This window comes from Pelmatolapia mariae, linkage group LG15 (assembly GCF_036321145.2).
Source record: "Pelmatolapia mariae isolate MD_Pm_ZW linkage group LG15, Pm_UMD_F_2, whole genome shotgun sequence".
Taxonomy (NCBI): Eukaryota; Metazoa; Chordata; class Actinopteri; order Cichliformes; family Cichlidae; genus Pelmatolapia; species Pelmatolapia mariae.
Window position 1 is genome coordinate 12674299 of NC_086240.1, and position 20691 is coordinate 12694989.

Here is a 20691-nt window from a genome sequence, read left to right on the forward strand (position 1 = left end):
TTTTTCAGGAATAGTACTGCGGGTTTCTTGAAGTACATTCAAAACTCTTTAGATGGTAGTTGTCTTTTGTGTTTTTGACGAGACCTATTTATGACTGATGGTGTTCAGTTGTGTGTGTTTTCTATCTAGGGTCAGGTGAGTGTGTCAGGTGTTTGTGGGATATTTTTTTTCCTGTTTCTTAAGGACGCGACTTTCAGATACTGTCTTCTGCTGTAGATATTTTTTTTTAGGTCTGTCAGTTCTTCTTTTGTTCAGTTTCCTCAATTATTTTAAGCCACACTGCACAGCTCTTTAGCAATCATGTTGTTTGTGCAAAAATAGTATTTTATTCCAGTCAGGCTATCTTATCTTTTGCATTTTTTCAAGGTTTGGTTTTGGAAATTGGAATAAATTGTGTGTTTTGTGACAGAATGCAACAGTATTAAAGTGCCTAAAGACACAATTTAAAATGGGTTCTTTACTAAGTTGTCTGTTATATGTATTTGATTCATTCCTTGAGTTGGGTGCTTTTTCTATGCTTGAATGATTCATAGGTCAAGTGGCTTAACAGACAACAAAAATCTCCAGAAAATAGACTGAAAATGAGTGAAAAAGCAGCTGACGTCTAGAGAAGAACTTGAATTTGTACATTAAAACCTGGAGAACTATTGCTCAAGAAGATTTTTAAAAATTACAACATGTTTTCATCTTCTTAGAAGGAAAACAAATAAGGGGTGGCTGAAGGCTTTCAGACAAGACCATACTTAAGACAAATGTGCTTAATGGGAAAATGCTCAAAGGTTCATAAAATGATATTGCTCAATTTTTGTGCCTAATACATAAATGTCACAAACTTGATATATATTCAGGACAATCACTGTCTTGGAAGTACCATGATAAAGACACTGTGGCACAACTGTTCATTTAAGACAGCCAAAACCTATTACCTCTTACCTTTTTAAAAAAGTGCTCTCTCTTCTTTGGTTCAAGAGTTCTATAGTTGATCTGGGAAAATGTTTGGGACACTAGTGTACACGCTACATGTACACTAGATGGCAGCAAAAGCTGCACGTGACTATATGAAACCTCAGGACCTGACATCCATGAGGTCAGTAAAGAGCATGTGTGTGATAATTATCTGGACATTAAATTGGTGAATTAGATTTTGGCAGTTAAAATTAGTTTTCTTTAGCTTCTTTTGGCTGGAGTTTTATTTTTTTTTTTTTTTAAATATTAGATGTATGTCCTTGAGAGGTAGAGTGTCTATGCTACTTTCTTTGCTGCGTATTCTAATAGTATCATGTTTTCAATTGTCGCTGCATTTCACCAGCTGTGATCATACTTGGTTTAAATGTGTGCTTAAACAGGGTTTCGGTTTGCTGTTCCCATTTGCTACAAATATTTAGACACTAAGGCAAGTAAACATTTGTCTTATTTGATTTATAATTTCTTATTGAACCTCTGCTGAACAGTGCACGTGCAGGCTTTCTGTTACAGACAAAGAGGGTTAAATTAGATACTGGAAAGGGTGGAACAGGAAAAAAATTGCTCTAATGGTTGCTGAGTGTACTGATACAGGATGTTCCAATTTAACACTCTTTAGTGGACTTAAAATTTTGGGCCATTTTGCAACCCTGAATGAGAAAAGTAATGACCTAAGAGAAAGAAAGAAAGAAAGATACAAGGAAGACACACATCTTGACAAAAAGAACATTTTAAAAATGTAACTTGTGATCAAATATGTGCTGTGCCTGCATGTGCTCTGCACTGTATGCGCTCTTATTCCAATCTGTTTTCTTATGTGTTTTTAAGATATCGCCTTTAGTTGAATACATACTTGAGTGTAATTTTACAAATTTCAGACACACTGATTCTTACTCGGGCTATTCACTGTGGAAATAAAATGTTTTATTATAGGAAAAAAAGAAATTCAAGTTTGACTTCAGCAGTGGTGCTGCAATGCAGGAATCTAACTTGTCATTGGATTGATTCTGTGTCTATAAAATACATATCTGCTCTTGGTTGAAGTCTGAATTGGTCCCAAGTGAACATCATCCAGGACAAAGCTGCAGTCCACAAAGTTAGAAGACTGTATGCAAGATTCCTTATATGCATTTATCACCACATGCAGCTGTGAAAGGTTAAGGTTGCAAAGACTTTTCCGATAATAGGCTCCAAATGCATTGCAGCACTCACTTTACTTGTCATTTTATTTTCAGAGGTATTTTTTGGTTGGGAGCAATCATGCACAGACCAAACATCGAGTCCTAAAGATTGACCGCACAGAACCCAAGGACCTCGTTATAATTGACGATAAGGTAAGTGACGACTTTCCACGAGTTGAATTTTAATGTATATTCTTATGTAATACACAAGAAACACGCCTAAGGGGGAAATTGTGCAATCACTCAGCTGATGTGAAGTGTGCTGCTGATGAGAGTTTGGCTGCGTTCACACCCTTTTCTTCTCCACTTCTTATTACCAGGATCTATGAGCTGGTTTTTGATTTGTTTGTTTGTGTTGCGGGTAATTATCCTTCTGATGCAATTATTATGAAGCATCCATTAATAAATATTCATCACCCAACAGTCTCAATCCAAAAGATATTAAAATGACATCAGAAAACTGTGTGTTTTCAATTTTATTGCCATTGTGTAGTATTGTACTTGGATGCATGGATAATTTAATGAGTTGCTAGGGAGGTTTTAAAGCTAGAAATACTCCCTCGTCTTTTAGTTTTTACATAAGAAGTGAAGACAGTGGAATAAAAGAGGTTGATAGAAGTCCTAAATAAATTTTTCCCCACAAGATAACAGAATGAGAATTATTGCAATCTATAGAATCATGCACTTAAAACAAATGCAGCAGCATACAGCACACAGTACATTACTACGTTTCTCTTTGGGGTCTGTGCCAATTGTAAAGCTTATTATGTAAATGAGATGGGGGTTTTTTGTAGATGAAATGCACGCAAAGCTACTCTTTAGTCATTTAACATTTCAGAACTAATGCAGAAAGCAGCCGATCTATTTTCGGACTAATTGCCTCACTGGCAGTCAATCTAATCCCTTTTGTAGAAATTTTGGGCCATTGATTAAACAGGGACTGTTATTCATTTACCTGCTATTGCACAGAAAATAAAGAAGTCTTAATAGTTCTAACTGAAGCCATTAGTCACCCGCAAGCAGCACATTTAAGTCACTTTTGTCAGAAGACAGCTTTATATATTTTAGTGTTGATTTTTAGATGGAAATCAGATAGGATTACGTGACTAATTAATAAACTAAACGTTATAAACTCTTCATCTAATGTGTATTTAATACAGTACATGCATGTGTGTTTCCAGCATGTGTATAACCAGCAAGAGGTAAGGGAGTTGCTGGGCCGCCTGGACCTGGGCAACCGGACTAAGATTGGTCAGAAGGGTTCCTCTGGCCTGTCCAGGGCTGTCTCAGCTTGTGGCATTGTGGGTGAGTACATTTCCTCCACTCAATGGGAAAGCAACAGTCATTGTAGTTCAGAATAATGTGAGAATCTACCTAATCTCCAAAGTCTACAGTTGGGTGTGTTGGCCTAGTTTTTCCATTATTACTGCAAAATAAAAGAACACCTGGGAGTCTGTTGCAAACCACTGTAATATTTCACAGCTTTTTCACGTGGTTTCTGCCATTATGTTTTTTAACATGTGTAACACGTTGTACAAAAAGATCCGGCCCCCAAATGTTATTAATTTGCAATTTTTTCAATAGTGGCTACATTTAAAAAAAATAATAATTTATGCAACACTTGATTGTGTTACCGACCACTGCTAACTCTTTAACACCTTTATGAAGGCTTAATTGGGTAGAAAAATGAAAAACTTCTGTGAAATAACAATTCACTAAATTTCAGTGTCATATATTTTACTTCAGCTATGTGAGACAGTAAAAGCACATCTTCTGTGTTTTGTACGTTGCCCTAAAGACCTGATTACAATCCTAAACTGACTTTTTATTTCTTATAAGCATTTATATATTTTTATATTTTTGTTCCAAATAAACTATCTAGTGAGCTAGCTATCGATCGTCATTTTTCACCTCAAATACCATCATATCATAGTACCCCATAATGACAAAGTGAAATAAGTTTGTTTGAAACTCTTGCAATTGGAAAAAAAAATAAAACAAAAAGCAAAAATATAGAATGCACATAAGTATTCACTCTTTGCCATCACGATCATCATGTTTTCCCTGATCATGTGTCAGCTGTTTCTACATTTTGATTGAAGTCCACTTAAATTCAGTTGACTGGTCATTATTTGGAAAGTCACACACCTGTCTATATAAGGTCCAAATGGCTGACAATGTCAGAGCACAAAACAAGCCACAAGGTCCAAGAAATTGTCTGACATCTGAGACAAGATTTTATCAAGACACAGATCTGGGGAAGTGTACAGAAACATTTCTGCAGCATTGAAGGTCCCAGTGAGCACCGTGCCCTCCATCATTATATATGGAAGAGGTTTGGAGGACTCTTCGTAGAGCTTACTGCCCGGCCAGTCTGAGCAATCAGGATAAAGGGGCCTTAGTCAAGGAGGTCACCAAGAAACCTGATGGTCACTCTGACAGAGCTCCAGCATTTCTCTGTGGAGAGAGGAGAACCTTCCAGAAAGACAGCCATTTCTGCAGCACTACACCAGTCAGATCTGTGTGGTTGAGTGGCCAGACAGAAGCCACTCTTCAGTGAAAGACACATGACAGCCCACCTGGATTTTGCCAAAAGGCACTTGAAGAACTCTCAGACTATGAGAAACAAAATTATGTAGTCCAATGAAACAAAGATTGAGCGTCATGTCTGGAGGAAACCAGGCACCACTCATTACCTGCCCAATACCATCCCTACAGTTAACCATGGTGGTGCTGTGGGGGTGTTTTGCTGCAGTCAGGGTGGAGGGAAAGATGAACAAGAGATCTGAAAATGGCTGTTCACTGACATTCAACCTGGACCGTGAGAGGTTCTGCAAAGAAGAATGGGAGAAACTACCCAAACATAAGTGTGCCAAACTTGTAGCATCATATTCAAAAAGACTTGAGGGTATAATTGCTGCCAAAGGTGCTTCAACAAAGTATTCAGAAAAGGCTGTGAAAAATTCTGTAAACGTTACATTTTTGTTTTGAAGTGTTGTTAAATTTGCAAGATTTTTATGCAAACCTTTTTTACCTTATCATTATGGGGGATTGTGTGAATACTTTCCGTGTGCACCGTATGAATATAATAACAAAAATTGAAGTAATTTAATTTGTTTAATAAAGCCATTTAAAAAATATACTACAGACTCCTCAGTGACTGTTAATGAACCTGCATTAACTGTTAATTTGCAGTCTAGTTTCTTGTGAACTGCCATTATTATTTAATATTCGGTGCTTGCATGAAAAATGTAACCTGATCATTTTTAGTAGAAAACTGAGACATTGCCATGGTTATCATAATATGTTTTTCTGTGGACATTTCCATTTTCTGCCAAAGAATGCAAAAAAAAAGAAAAGAAAAAAAAAGCTGAGTAATTTTCCCGAGCTTCTTGCAGTGGCAGTAATACATCTAAGATGTACTATTGCTGTTCCATTTAAATTTAATTCTAAAGTAGTATGTTAAGATTTAAATGATCGTCATCTTGAGGCAGCAGATTAGTCTGTCACCCTGACACAGATAGTTGTTTGTCATCTGCTTGAATAAATTAGATACTCCCCCGACCCCAATGACATCTTTGTTCACAAGCCATCATTTTGCTATTATGTAATAAAAGTGTGATGTAGGGTAGGGTACAAAGTGTATTCTAAGAGGCCTTTTGCCCGGTAACTTTCTTATTACAGTACAAAATGAATATGATTAGTGTAAGTATATTTTTATTTGCAGGTTTTGTCAGTCTGACCCATCTCCTCCAGGAAGAAGGACAGTATACTCATACAGGAGCTCATAAGTGTTGTTTAATCTTACACAGGGTTATTGCTTCTCAGCCATTATGCAATTATGCAGAAAAAAATACAAAAACCTTTGATAATGTAGACACACTAGCACACCATTACTTTGAATCTGTCACATGGATGTTCATGAGTGAAACAGAACTTCTTAATTCAAAGGTTTTACCTAATTAGTTTATGAAACGGAATATTTTTGGTTAACTTGAACTGCAGCGTTTTGCAAATTAAGTACAAGCCACTTCAAAGTATAACTTTAAGAGTCCTTAGTGTGTGTGTGTGTGTGTGTGTGTGTGTGTGTGTGTGTGTGTAGTATGTATGTTGCACTTACCAATTCAACACATTTTTTCATCCAACTTGGATGTCAGGCCACTTTCTAGTTTGAAGTAACAAATTATTAAAGTTAGCTAATGTTAATCAACTTGTGACAAATTCACTAACTAATCATATAACTAATTACATACCACTACTTAGGCGGCATCATTTGCCATTGTTGGTTATCATTTGTCATGGATCAGTTATCTTAGTTTAGTTGCTCAGGTTGTGTTTGTCTTCAAGTGAGAAGAAATCTGTTACACTACAAGTGAAGTGGGAAACTGTTCAGTGGGATTCTCAATATAAGAACTGTATAAACTGAAAAAAAATGAATTAATGTCCAATTAAGTTAAATAACACAAATTAATCAAAATATTTACATAGTGAAATCATGACTTTATGCATCACAACGTCATATACAAATAAATATATATCTTTGAATGCTATCAGTGCTATTGTGCCATATTTTCCTTTATCAGTTTTACTCTTTGTAAATATGTGGAATAAGAGTAGGAATTTGTATAAGATGTTTGATTTTAGCAGGGCAGCAGCCGGTGTTGTTCATACCTGAAAATATTTTTTAGCTTTCCTGTCTTCTCGCCACTGTTCTAGCTACGTAAAGCTACTAAAAATATTAAAAATGTACCTTTAGAGCTCCGGGTTAGGTGGAAGATGGGTGTCTCTTGTTTTTGAAAAATCCTTCTGGAACCATAGAAGACATTATACAGCTGTTCTTGAGGGCTGAGTAGCACTCTTGGCCGTGTGCCTGTATTGTGATCCACAATTCATCCATTAACAAATTAGTTGTAGTAATAGTTTTGTAATAAAGGGGAGGTATATTTCTAGCAGGCACACTTACATAAACTGTTTATCTTTGTAAGATATTATTAAAAACATACAGACATTGTCTACATTATTTTCTAAATGTCATAGATGGAAAAATAGCTCATATGATGCTGAAAGCAAATCATTGACTGTGTTTGCATGATGTTTTCTGGGTCAAAATTTCAAAGCGTAAATGGAGCGAATTACATGGTTAATATTGTCAAATATGACACACATACATTCACTATCCACCTCCGCAAGTGGAGCTATTCACTTGTTTGTCCTGTCAAAACTGTAGCTGATTTGCTGGCAACAATAAAGTTGACCTACAAATCAACTTGTTTTGAGCCACACTACATGTTGCTGGAAAGAAAATTGCATTTGATGAGATTGTTGTAAAAGATTTAAAACTTGCCTTCTTTTTGCCAGGATTTGTGCGTTTCCTAGAGGGATACTACATCGTGTTGATCACGAAGCGCAGAAAGATGGCTGACATTGGTGGCCACTCCATCTACAAAATTGAAGACACAACGATGATCTACATTCCCAATGACTCAGTCAGAGTTACACACCCCGATGAAGCAAGGTATTGTGTTACTCTGTATCCCATTTATTACCTTGGGGCCACTGTATTTAAGTACATTACTGTATGATTTTATTAATTTTGAGTATGGAAATTTTCAGAAATAACAAAATATCTTGAAATACATTTGTAGCAAAAAACAAAACAAAACAAAAACCGCTTACTCTGTTCTGCTGACATCCACAGTTGTAGTCTGGCCAAAAATAGTGTTGTCATACAGAATGTGAGAAAATAGGAAAAAAACAACAACAAAAAACCCCACAAAACAAAACACAAAGGCCGACTCATCCACTACCAGTGGACAAGGACTGAAGCTTTTCTAATAGTGGCTTGAAAAAAAAAATCCATCATTGCACACGTGCACAATTTTAGTGTGAAAACATTATTTGGCCACTTGACTGTGGAAAAGGTGTATCAGGTATTTATAAACCACCCCAAATCGCCAAATTGTATAAAACAGTGGTATGACAAAGGAGGAAGAATCTCTCAAAGCTGAAGAAATATTGATGAGTGCATTGTTATATAGTATAGTAATAGCATTCCCATTATTATATATACTATATATATATTATATGCTAGTATGGTCACCGCTTGTCAAGTTGTAACTATTTGTTCTCTTTGATTCATTAGTTTAACTTTCTAAGTGCAGCAATGGAAGTCTTGTTGCTTAGTAGCCATCTTGAAATACACCCAAACATGTATTTGGTTGTTATTTTGAGACCCTGTCCAAGTTAACCACTGTTTTTGCTATTGCTGTGCATTTCAGTTCAGGAGTACCGGAATGCAGTAGATGCAATGATAACTGATTCACTGGATGTGCAAAGTAAAAATGTTTTAAAAAATAGATTTTTTCTTACAGGTATCTCAGGATCTTTCAGAATGTGGACCTTTCCAGCAACTTCTACTTCAGGTAAGGCAGTTTGTTATTCCAAACTCTCACTATTAGACGGATACAGTAACTTGTATATGCACAAATTATGTCAGATTATAAATGCTGTTATCAAGGGGGCTTTCAGCACATACCCTCTAGGCTTATTTAGTACAAGTGCCCTTTAAATTTTACAATATTGCATCACACCAGACTAAACACGTGTACCGATGCCCTGCTCAGCTTGAAGGCTAGGAACAACTAAAAAACATTTCTTGACCTTGTGGCCTTGGTTGGGGAAGGAACTCTGGCTATGGCCTGGAGATTTCATTTGATAATATGAATCATTTTCTAACAGTTTTTGCAGTATTAAAAATGATAAGAGGGGGGGAAAAAAAACCCTTTCCAATGAGGAAAATGATCTCAGAGGTTTGAAATGAGTGATTTGCTAATCACTCATCTGATTATATAGTATTTTACAACGCCAACATAACTGCCGAAAGACATGTAAAATATTGTGTTTATGTGATAAATTTGCATTGCATTATGGTTATACTAATATGTGGGAAAAAAAGAATTTCTGTAAGTGTTGCTTGGTGTAATAATGGTGTGCAACACAGATTGTACTTGATTCATATGACTTTGCTTTTATGCTCTGTAGTTACAGCTATGACCTGAGCCACTCACTGCAGTACAACCTGACTTTGCTGCAGAGACCTTATGAACAATGGTCTTCAGCAGCTTCCTCTACTGAGGAAGAGGTACACACACAGAGCAAGCAGGACAGCTTTGACATCTTTGAAGATGAGGGTTTGCCTACAAAAGGTGAGAGGAGTTTATCTATATTCCTTTCATTTCTTTTCTTCATTGTATTGGCTGGGGAGGAGCTCAGTAGGAGACACAAAACTATGATTTCAATCTGGAGATGGAATACATGTTGTACCTGAATTATATACAGTTGGGTCCATAATTTGTTATTTATTTATTCAAAAAATGCTGTGGTTGTGTACAGGGGTAAAACCACAAAATATATGGAATTTGCATATATAGCTAGTGAAACAGCATTACCATTGTTTATTGGTCGTGTGTGACTGCTGGTAGAAGTGGGAGAATAAATTGTGAATTGTACAGGGTTTTACTCTCTGCTCAGATTCAGACACATGCTGCAAAACTGATCAGACTGCAAATGTTTAATGATCAAAAAAGTATATTGCTGAGAGTTTCTCAAGCCAAAGAAATAGGATATTCTTCAATGGACAAATCAGTCAGCTGATCTTAACCCAAGAGAATATACTTTCCAGTTATTGAATATAAGTCCAAATGCAGTGAGACATAGCAACTTAAGGTGGCTACATTAAAACCTAACATACCATTAAACCTTTAAAGTCACGCATACTCTATTTGGGAAATACTTTTTATATTCTTTGACTCAGGATTCGTGCCATTTATGACATATTTTGTAGTATACCAGTAGATAAAATTAATCAGTTATATAACTATCACTAAATATGATCTTTATGGTCTGATGAGCGTGACTGATACCAGTCCAGAAAAATGCTTCAGTCTTCTTTTTTCCTCTCTACAGTGGTTTATGGCCTTTACAACGAGCCTTACTACAAATATGTGTGGAACGGGAAGCTCCTGGAGCGAGTCAAGGACATAGTGCATCATGACTGGCTTATGTATATAATCCATGGATTTTGTGGCCAGTCCAGTATCCTTTGATACCAGCTTGCTATGCCTTTTATGGAAACCATAAAAGAATATCCTCAAGGTTAGTACCTTTAGTGCAGCGGTCTCCAACTCCCGGGCCATGGACCCGTACCGGTCTGTGAGTCATTTGGTACCGGGCCGTGAGAGTTGAGGCTCGGGTGTGAAATTTATGGTTTTCGGGATTTTTATGGTTAACTCTGTTTCCCTAGATTTTTTCCCGTGTTGTAGTTGTGTGTCTTATTTTGAAAGACATATTTATGCGTTACCATAGTAACCAGAGAGCATTAAGGGGCAGAGAGGAGGATGTTACTCAATGTTGTTGGCACATTTCAAGAGGACGCTGCTAATAAAGTTACACAATTACACCATGAATTTGCGCTTATTATTGTATTTACAAAATACCACAGTTTTTGTCTTGGTCGTATCATTTTATTTTTTGTATTTATCCGTGACACCTTAAAGGTCGGTCCGTGAAAATATTGTCTGACATTGAACTGGTCTGTGGTGCAAAAAAGGTTGGGGACTGCAGCTCTAGTGCATTCTTTTAAGTAATAAAGTTAGTGCCATGTTGAGACTTTGCTGGAATGCATCTGTCAGCACTGATCATTTTAACCAACCACATAGATGCAGCTGCATGCCAGGGAGTCTGTCTTTGATTTTCTTTTTTTCCCTTTTTGTCACAGCAAAAAGAACAGGGAACTGCGGTTATTTTTATTTATTTTTAACAGTAAAGGATTGCTTATTTGAAAAATTAGGTGAATAACTGATTACTCAGTGTCTGAAACTACACCCAACACTACAGAAGACTCTCACATTGTTATCCTTTGTCGATACTTCTCATCTCTCATTCGCAGCACCACTTGTTGAACTGTGCTCAGCCCCCACCAGATCACGTGGATCACACTGTGAGAGAGACTGTGTGATTCATCACAGAACTGCACAAGCAGTTATTTGGTTTTTAGGGATTTAACAAAGCAAATATCAGAGCATATCAGGTATGCATACACGGGCAGTTTCAGAAGTGCTCGGGCTGTTATCTCCAGGGAGAAACCACACTGTGCATATTAAACAGATGAGTTACACGTGCTTCTTTCTTGAGACGTGCCTGTGTTTTGTATGAATTATGAATGCTTTTTTTTTTTTTTTGGCTTGTTTATGAGTTTCAGTCCTTTAGTATCATTTTCTTTGAAGTTTTGAGTACACACCAGCGAATTTTCTCTCCATTAATAATTTCTCCTGGATTTTTTTTATTCATTTATTTTTTGTGGTATTGATGCATGGGTAACTGCTGCAGAGGGACTTTGCACTTGATTACCTCTGATTTATGAGAGTAAAAGTCAGCCTCAGGTTCAGTTTTCAAATTTTAGTCATTCACCATTGTGTCTCGTTAAGCAATCTTTCCTTATTTTTGTTCAGCCAATATTAATAACGTTAATGGATGTTCAATATACAAATACTTTCAAACCAGATTTATCTTGTTTTTTGTCTTTAGCTACGTTCTGTGAGTCTTCTGCAGATAAACACAGAAGTGCAATAACCTAATATGCAATCAGGCCTGTTGCTGTTGTCTCCCTCTTTAGGTAGCCTGCTGCCGCTGTGGCAGTGTGTGGGTGTTTTGAGTTTATCAAATTCCTGGAAATTGTTTGGCATTCAGTCCTCTTTTCTGAGTGGATGAAAGGGCCACTGGGTGCAACAAGAGGAGACTCACCAGATAGGAAATATGCAAAACCTTTTAGCAGATGGGAAGACATAGAAATGCACTAAAAAAAGATGTAGAATGGTTCAATCACGACCTTTACATAAGGTTTCTTATTGGTTTCTTAATATTGGTAGAGGTGGAATAAATCAGACATAAATGTATTTCCCAGGTTCATATTCTGACTACAAGTGAAACTGTCATCATTAAGAGCTAATGTCAAAGCATGACTGCTATGAATGAAATACAATTTTAAAAAGGATTTTTCTTTACATTTTACTAATAATATGTGTTTTTTTCCACAGGTCATTGTTAGGCTGTTAGGTCTATATTGGTATTATTATTATTTTTCCTTTACCCACCACCTACAGAACTTCTGATCTACGGCCGACCGGTTCACATCACCCTGATTGCCAGGCGCTCCAGCAAATTTGCTGGGACCCGTTTTCTCAAAAGGGGAGCCAACTGTGAGGTATAGAAGTTACCAGGGTAACTCGGAGAAACAGATAGTAGAGGGTGGCATCAGGGCCACAAAACAGATTGAGATGACTCAGGTTAATCACAGGGGGTTAATTGGACACACTTTCTCCTTTTGGAATGGGAGTGAGTGTCTTTGAGATGTGATGTTGTTCAGTTATATCCTTTTTTTCTGTAGGTAAAGAAGATGAAGAGTTTGCTTGTCCAGATATGTAACAAAAAATCCCCCAACAATTTCTAGTATTTACTATTCACATGACTGTAGTAGGAAGACTGAGAATGAGGAAGGTAATTGCAGACCGAAGAAGTCTTATATTAGAATGTTAGATGAAGAACATAGACACAGACTTTATTAATCCCACAGTGGAGAAATTCACATGATACAGCAGCACAAGAGTCAGTAAAAAAAAAGAAAAAAAAGAAGTGAATTAGAGCTATATTACAAAAAATAGCAATAGAAATGGAGAATAAATAAATTTTTAAAAAGCCAAAAAAACTGTACACCAGTAATTTCTGTTACTGGTAAAATGGTTGTCATACACAGTAAATACACTCAAATCATTTTTTTTTTCATATGTACATATAAATACATAAAGTGCAGTGGGAGTGTTTATATAATATACACGTAAGTTGTACGTTCAGTTTTGAAATGTTTGCCATGTGAAAGGTGAAGAAACACTTTGATATCTTATGATAAACTACAGTACTGTGTAAAACTTTGAGCCTCCCCTCATTGGTTCACAAGGCGATGGCATCTTGTAATTTTTACATTAATCTTGAGCAAAAGCTCTTCAAGCTTTCTGAAGTTCTTGCAAAGTTTTTCTGTCCAGTCTTCAGTATAGCAGTGAATGTCTACAGCCATCTATAAAACACACGAGAGGCGGTTTTAGTGCTGCATTTTAGTCATTGTGTCAAAATTGATGGAATTATGAACACAGAAAAGTGCGATGTTATTTGGATCCGTCATGCAATACCATCTGGAAAGCATCTGATTGGCAACGGCTTCATTTTTTTAGCATGACAATGATCCCAAACACACTGCTAATGCAGTGAAAACATACCTGGGTAGAAAAACATCAGTCCTTAACATTAACCTTAACATTACTGAAGTATCAGTAATGTGAGGTCATCCTTACAGAACAAAAAACAGCAAACACCCAAAGAATAGCTCTGAATGTTCTTCAACAAGCCTGAAGAACCACTCCTGTAGACTACATAAAGAATTTAGATTTGTATAATTGTATTATAATAATTGTTTTATGTTCTCTAAAGACATGTTCTTGGGTTTCCCAGTCATGCCAAAGTTTATCATTTCTTTTTTGCTTTTCTCACTTTGTTTTATTTTGTTTTTTTCAGGGGGATGTGGCTAATGAGGTAGAGACTGAACAGGTCGTCCATGATGCCTCAGTTATGTCTTTCACAGCAGGGAGTTACTCCTCATATGTCCAGGTGCGAGGCTCCGTCCCACTCTACTGGTCCCAGGACATTTCCACTATGATGCCAAAACCCCCAATACGATGTAAGATTTCTTCTTTACACTTCAGCATCAGCAGCTTTTGTTGTAGGCTGAAATATGTAACATGTGGTGAACTGTATATGTATTATTTTTGTCTTTTGATGCTTCAGAAGAAATAAGTCATCGACGAAAAGCTATATTAAAATAAGAGAATATATGTAGAGTATACTGAGGCCATTCCTTTCAACTATTGGTAAAAGATAAAAAAAAATAAGACTGTGAAGGCAGGATGGCCCCTTTTGGCTTCAGCTTTGTATCCATCCTATTTCATTATAAGCAGGATAAAAACACAAAGCCGTGGCCAGAGGGAGGTGATTAGGTACCGAGACTGATGGTGAGGACAGCTCTGTGTGTGGGGGTATACACACAGGAATAGACTGGTGTTTGCGTGTGTACAATGCCTGTATTAGATTGTAATCTTTTTTTCTTTTGGTTTGCCCTTTAATTCATCCTCAGGTGACATTTACCTGTGAAAGATAGACACTGAGCATGTCCCTAAGATCCCTCTGTGTGTCATCTTCCCTCATCGTCCTGCTTCCACTTTGATCCTTCAAGACAGTCCTTATCTGACATTTCCTAAATGTTTCCCCAACCCTTCCACCATCAGTTTAACATTTGACCTGTTTATGTGTGTTAACACAGTTTTCTCAGTGCATGGCATACTTTTTCCCCTCCATCATATTTTTGCCTCCACTGAGGAGAAGTAATATGCCATCTAATTAAGCGGTTGACGCAAAATAGTAGTTTAGTTTGTGGAGTCTTTAATCCTGTTCCCAATAGGTCTACTATTACTGGGGATTTCATTTTTAATAATTAAAAACAGTTTAAGATCAATTTTAAAATTAAAATCACTTCTAAATTATTCATTATTCATTCCAGCTGGACTTTATTTTTGTACATTTCACATCTTTGTGCTTCCCGAGCCTGCCTGATTTTGAGTTTAGTGAAACTAAACAGCTGTCCTGCTCACATTAGCCCATGTTTAATACGAGGAAAATGTTGCTTTGTTGTTGACTGAAGAGAAAGACATCTTCACTGGTGCATAAATGTTTGTAGAAAAATGATATTTAAATAAATTATTGGTGTGCCAGTATAGCTTGCTTTCATTGATGGTACAAAAAATGAAACTCAAAAATCAGTTTTATTTGTTTCTATTTAATAATATAGATTATTATTGTGGAACTTCACCTTTCATATTAAGTAACTGTCCGTCTCCAGGTCACTTATGTTGCTCAAAACAAAAATGTTCTCTGTGGTAGGCTGATATACCCATTTATTGATTGGACCAAAATCTAAATTATACCTAGGGCATCAAATTGACTTGGCTCTAATCAAAAACAGAACAAATCTTGGAATACTTGAAGTGGTCTGAAAAGCTTAAAATGCACTTTTGGGTATTGGATCAATGTCCTTAATAAATAAATGACCAACATGTGACATTTTTGTCACATATGTTTAGTTGGGTTCTCTTTACTTACTTTTAGGACCTATGTCGAAATCAGTTGATATTTTTTCTGTTTTTCTACTGAAAATTTTAAGGGATCACAATCATCCAAGCCCCATTGTCGTAGCTGAATCTAGGTCAACAACATAGCTAAGAGACATACTGGACTCAGAGCATGCAGAGTAGAGAGCGTCTATATTACACAATGCATCACTCCTTGCCCCATCTCTGATATGTCAAGACTCATTATTGCATAATGGAATCCTTTAGGAGATGACCTTAGTTGGTGACTTTCCTTCAGCGGCCAATGTCATTATCCAAACTCCCTTCCCAAGGTGCACAAACGCTTTACATAAACTATCATCCTTTGAGGTGTGAGCAGTGGAAAACATGACAATTAAATGGTTTTGGGGAGGAGCTGAAAAAGGTGACATTTAATTTATCAGTTCTGACACGCAAGCAGCTCTGTGGGATGAACTGCAGCACGATCTGACCTATTTTCTTAAGTCTCCTTTCTGGCAGCCGCACTAGTCCAATTTGGCAACATGTGTGCAGGTGTGGGGTTGAGCATTAGTGGCAAGTAGAAGCTGTAAATGTGCTTTTTAAAATGAACATTTAATAGATAAATGAAAATGCAAAGGTTCAGTGCGGTGTTAAAGGTGATCTGTTAAAATAGTCACGTGGAAAAGTTTTAAACTGAAAAAGAAAAGTATAGATACAAAAAATGTTAAGACTACATAAAAATTGGAGTGAAATCTAATCAAGTACTTTTACATTTTAATCAAAAAATAATTATGTGCTTTATTGTTTTCTGTTTTTCAATTGTAAACCAGTTAATTTGGAAATTAATGGATAACAACAATATTTAAATTTTGCCATGAAAAGTATAATTTCAATTAAAGGGTTTGAACACAAAGGTGTATTAACTGTTACAAAAACAAAAAAGATGATTTTGGTAATTACCAGTACTGTTAATTTATGGCAGTGACATAAAACAAACATTGGGTGCTGGTCTAATACATTTCTTAAGACCTTTATGTAGCAGAAATATTTTTAAAAACACATGCAGAATTGGGCTTGGTCTAAATTGTTTGTATCCCTTCTTGTAAATCCTGGATTTACTCCATGTTATGCCAGAGTTCCGTAGAGGTATTGCTCTCTATATCAGGAATACTTCTTAGTAAAATTATTTTAAAGTTATCATCGGATCTCTATTATCAGATCTCTTTGTCATGTCATGCTGTGACGAATGCTCAGTCATGCAGGCACAACACAGCGGATGGCTCTGTCATAGTGATGTGTGATGGATAAGAATTTAAGCATTTAATCAAGTGACTCAGATAACTTCTTTTTCATAGCAGCTACACCAAGTGTTCCACTGTAGTGATCTTTGGGGGTGGTGGTGATGTAGGTCTCTCAGTGTTGTTGCTACTTTTACCTCAGCTGTGACAATATGCAATATTGTTTTGAAAGATAATTTATATTGAGGTCAATAAAGTTGTGTTATATTCTTGTGGGGACCCTTAAATATTTTACCATTAAAATATTTTTTCTGTCTTAATTTTGCAGTGGACCAAGCTGACCCATACGCCTATGTAGCTGGCCTCCATTTTGACCAGATGCTACAGCGGTTTGGCTCACCCATCATCATCCTCAACTTGGTCAAGGTAGGGAGGTCATTCCAGTGCTGAAATAAGTATTCCAAAATTTGTTTAATGACACAAAAATACAGTCATTAAGTAATAAAACCACTTACAAGCTATTTACTATTTACATAAATTCTTGTGATATAAATAAAATCACATCTCCATACAGTTATGCAAGTATGCAGACTTTAAACTTCTTAGTTATTAAATTAATGGCGGATTTGAATGTAGCTGTGAATCCATTCTAAGGCTAGAGAGTTCACGGTAAATTTTTCCAGTGCTACAGTTAATTAGCACTTTGCACCTTCTTTAGGGCACATCTGCGGTACAATGCTTTCAGAGAAGCAATGCAATAAAGGGAAATACATAAATACACAGCTCATGTTGTCTTCTGCTAATTTATCTACATTTTATTTTCTGTATATCAAATTTCAGTTCAATAAAGTCAGTAAAATCTGTTTTATTTACATAGGCCCAATTCACAAAAACAGTCACCTCAAGGCACGTTATATTGTACGGTAAACAGCTTAAAATAATACAGAGAAAACCTTAACAATCCCTCCCCATGAGCAAGCACCTGGCGACAGTGGGAAGGAAAAATCCTTTTGAACAGGAAGAAACCAAGTAGAACCAGGAAGAGGGCAGCCGTGACTGGTTTGGGGTGAGGCGAGGAAGACAGGACAAAGACACAGTGTGGAAGTAGAGCCAGAGAATAATGATAAATGCAGAGTGGTGTATAAAGACATAGATGGCGAAAAAGAGGTGAGTGAAGAAGAAACACTCAATGATTCATGGGAACCCCCCCCCAGCAGGCTAGGCCTATAGTAGCATAAGGATTCAGGGTCACCTGATCCAGCCTTAACTATATGCTTTATAAAATAGGAAAGTTTTAAGCCTAATCTTCTAATCTTAAAAGTAGAGATGGTGTCTGTCTCCTGAATCCGAACTGGGAGCTCTTTCCACAGAAGAGGGGCCTGAAAGGTGAAGTCTCTGCCTCCCATTCTACTTTTAAATATTCTAGGAACCACAATAAGCCCACAGTCTGACAGCAAAGTGCTCTATTGTGGTGATATGGTACTAGGAGGCCTTTAAAATAAAATGTGGCCTGGTTATTGAAGACCTTTTAAGTGAGGAGAAGGATTTTAAATTAGATTAGCCAATGAAGAGAAGCTAACGTGGGAGAAATGTGGCCTCTCTTTCTAGTCCCTGCCAATACTCTCGGTACAGCACTTTTATAAAAACTGAAAGAGACAAAAATGGCTAAGGATTATATATGCATCAGGCATATCTTTAGATCAAGTATAACTTTCCTGTGTGATCACTCAAGAGGTAGCTATTTAAAATTATAGTGCAGGGCACGACTGTAATTTGTCAAGCACTCTGTTGATATTGGTGCGTTAGGTGTTGCTGTGGAGCCGTTATAGTCACAGGAGACTTTCTGAGTGCTTGCTGATTACAAGCAGTTGAAAAGCTGCCTTGAATATTGATCTGCTTCTGCATTGTTCTGGAAACACAAGCATACCAACACGCACAAGCACATTTGATAAGACACACCTAGCTTTCACCACATTATGCCTTCCACATTATTTTGCTGAAAAATTATCATAATTCATTTAAACTGCTGTCAGTTAAAAAAAGCAAGATTATTACGTTTCATTATATTTATGAAAATTATAAAATGCTTTATCTTGCTTCATGCTGCAGATGTATCCTTGTGTGCATCACAGTTACTTTATGTTGGGCACACAGCCATATACTCCGTAGATTGGGTCTCCAGCTCACGTTGTCACTCACAAGGGGAACTGTGAGATGAGGAACCAATCACAGAGCTCAGAGGTGTGCACAAGCCACAGCCATGTGAAATTTGCAGACTGTGGGGAGCAAAGCAGGGGACCCCCTGCTAACACAATACCCCCTCGAGATTATCCCAGAGAGAGAAAGAGGAAGGAAATGGCATTTAACCATAAAACCCACTGCCATCTATCCCTTAATGGAGGTGGCTTGGGCCATGCTGGCCCTTCAAACTCTTTTATATGTGCATCATTTTGGCAAGGGCTAATGCATGTATCCCAGCATGTAAGAAAGGAGGTGTAAAGGCGCACATGGTAAAGCATGTGAATGGCTTGTTCAGGATACCTTGTACTCTGTACCCTTAGATATATAATTTGGATTGTAACCTTACAGAAAAACATGAAACCCATTAAACCATTGTGGTAAAATATGCATCCATATTATTACAGTGTTCATTAACGTCACTAATACGTCACTGAGAAGCCCACTCCCATACATCAGTGTGCATGTGTGACTGTTTTATGTTATCATTCGTGATCTGCGACTGCACTTTTGCACCTCAACATTATTGTGGCCTTTTTTTAAAGCTTGTTTATACCTGTGAACAATACAAGTCTGCTGTTCTGAGTGTTTGTTCACGTGTACTGTACTTGTAGTATCTCATCTGTGCTCAGAAAGTGTGACCGAGAGTGTGTACGTGTCTGCCTCTATGGCACGCTCTGCTGAATGGTCGAGAAAATGTGCTGGTAATTTGACTGGTTGCTGTGGTGCTTTGCCACTGCTGGATGTTTGAATGACGATGTGAGCTGCTAAATGATGCGTCCAAGCTGATTATCACCCTGGGTGATCAGTCATAAAGCTACAGTGGAGTTCATGTGGAAATAGCTTAATGGATAGTGTGACTGCAGATCACACAGAAGGATTATGAGTTCATGCATTTTAGTTGACAAAGAATAATTTCTTTGATTTTTTTGAGATTTTTTTTCACTTACTGATTAGGACAAAATTAGAGGCAAGATTTATAATCACTGTAATATTGTTGCCCCATGTTTGCTCGCCAAAGGTACTTTTAAATTTTACACCATCAAATTTGCTGTATTTTGTAGTTAAAGGTAATTAACTGATGTGACACGTACAGTTGCACTCACTGGCCATTTTATTAGGCACATGTATTCATTCAGTCATATGGCAGAAATGATTTAGGCATGTAGTCAAGATGGTCCACTGAAGTTCAAGAAGGGGGAAGAAAGGTGATTCAATTGATTTTGTAGATTGATCATTTTTTTTCTTAGTGAGCTAGGAAACCAATCTGGTTGGTTGGCAGATGTTGACCAACAGTTCTTAAGGCCACAAAGTTCTGTAAGTTTGTGCAGGCATAACTGAAGCAAAAGGCAGGGGAAAGATGTTTTTAAATATTACTTTGGACAAAATTTCTAAATGTTTTACTGTTTTTTTGCCCTTCAGGCATAAAAGGCTCATGGGGTACCTGACCTCTCACCCTGCCAGGCAGGTGAGAGGTCAGGCGACATGGACACCAAAGTTTGTGAATGGGATAATTCGTGAACAAAGCAATGTAGGAGTTTCAAATTGATACCAATTAATACCATAGGTATATCCTATATTTATTGAAGTACCTGTGTGCGTGTGCGGACTCGTTTTATTATTTTACATGCAAAACATAACCCCTTTTTTTCTGGTTATTATTTCTTTTCCTTGTGAAAGTTGCGTTTTTATTTTTGTTTAATTAAAATATTTTTTCACATTTAATTTTCATTTTTAGGTTAATTTTAGTAGGCTGGGATGTCCTTGGCCCGCATCATGTGGTTTCTATTACATATATTCTACTCTGCTCGATGCCTGTAAATTGCATCTTGCAGCTTTGTG

General features: G+C 37.0%; 1 protein-coding gene across 3 annotated transcripts in view; it reads left to right on the forward strand.

Moving 5' to 3' along the window:
* fig4a (FIG4 phosphoinositide 5-phosphatase a) overlaps positions 1–20691 on the forward strand; it is a 62811-nt gene that overhangs the window by 568 nt on the left and 41552 nt on the right. For all 3 annotated transcript variants that reach the window (XM_063495178.1, XM_063495179.1, XM_063495180.1), the window contains exons 3-11: positions 2199–2297; positions 3326–3449; positions 7503–7659; positions 8516–8566; positions 9186–9349; positions 10110–10238; positions 12305–12405; positions 13767–13929; positions 16940–17037. In XM_063495178.1, the coding sequence (XP_063351248.1) occupies positions 2199–2297; positions 3326–3449; positions 7503–7659; positions 8516–8566; positions 9186–9349; positions 10110–10238; positions 12305–12405; positions 13767–13929; positions 16940–17037 (1086 nt within the window). The remainder of the gene's footprint in view (positions 1–2198; positions 2298–3325; positions 3450–7502; positions 7660–8515; positions 8567–9185; positions 9350–10109; positions 10239–12304; positions 12406–13766; positions 13930–16939; positions 17038–20691) is intronic.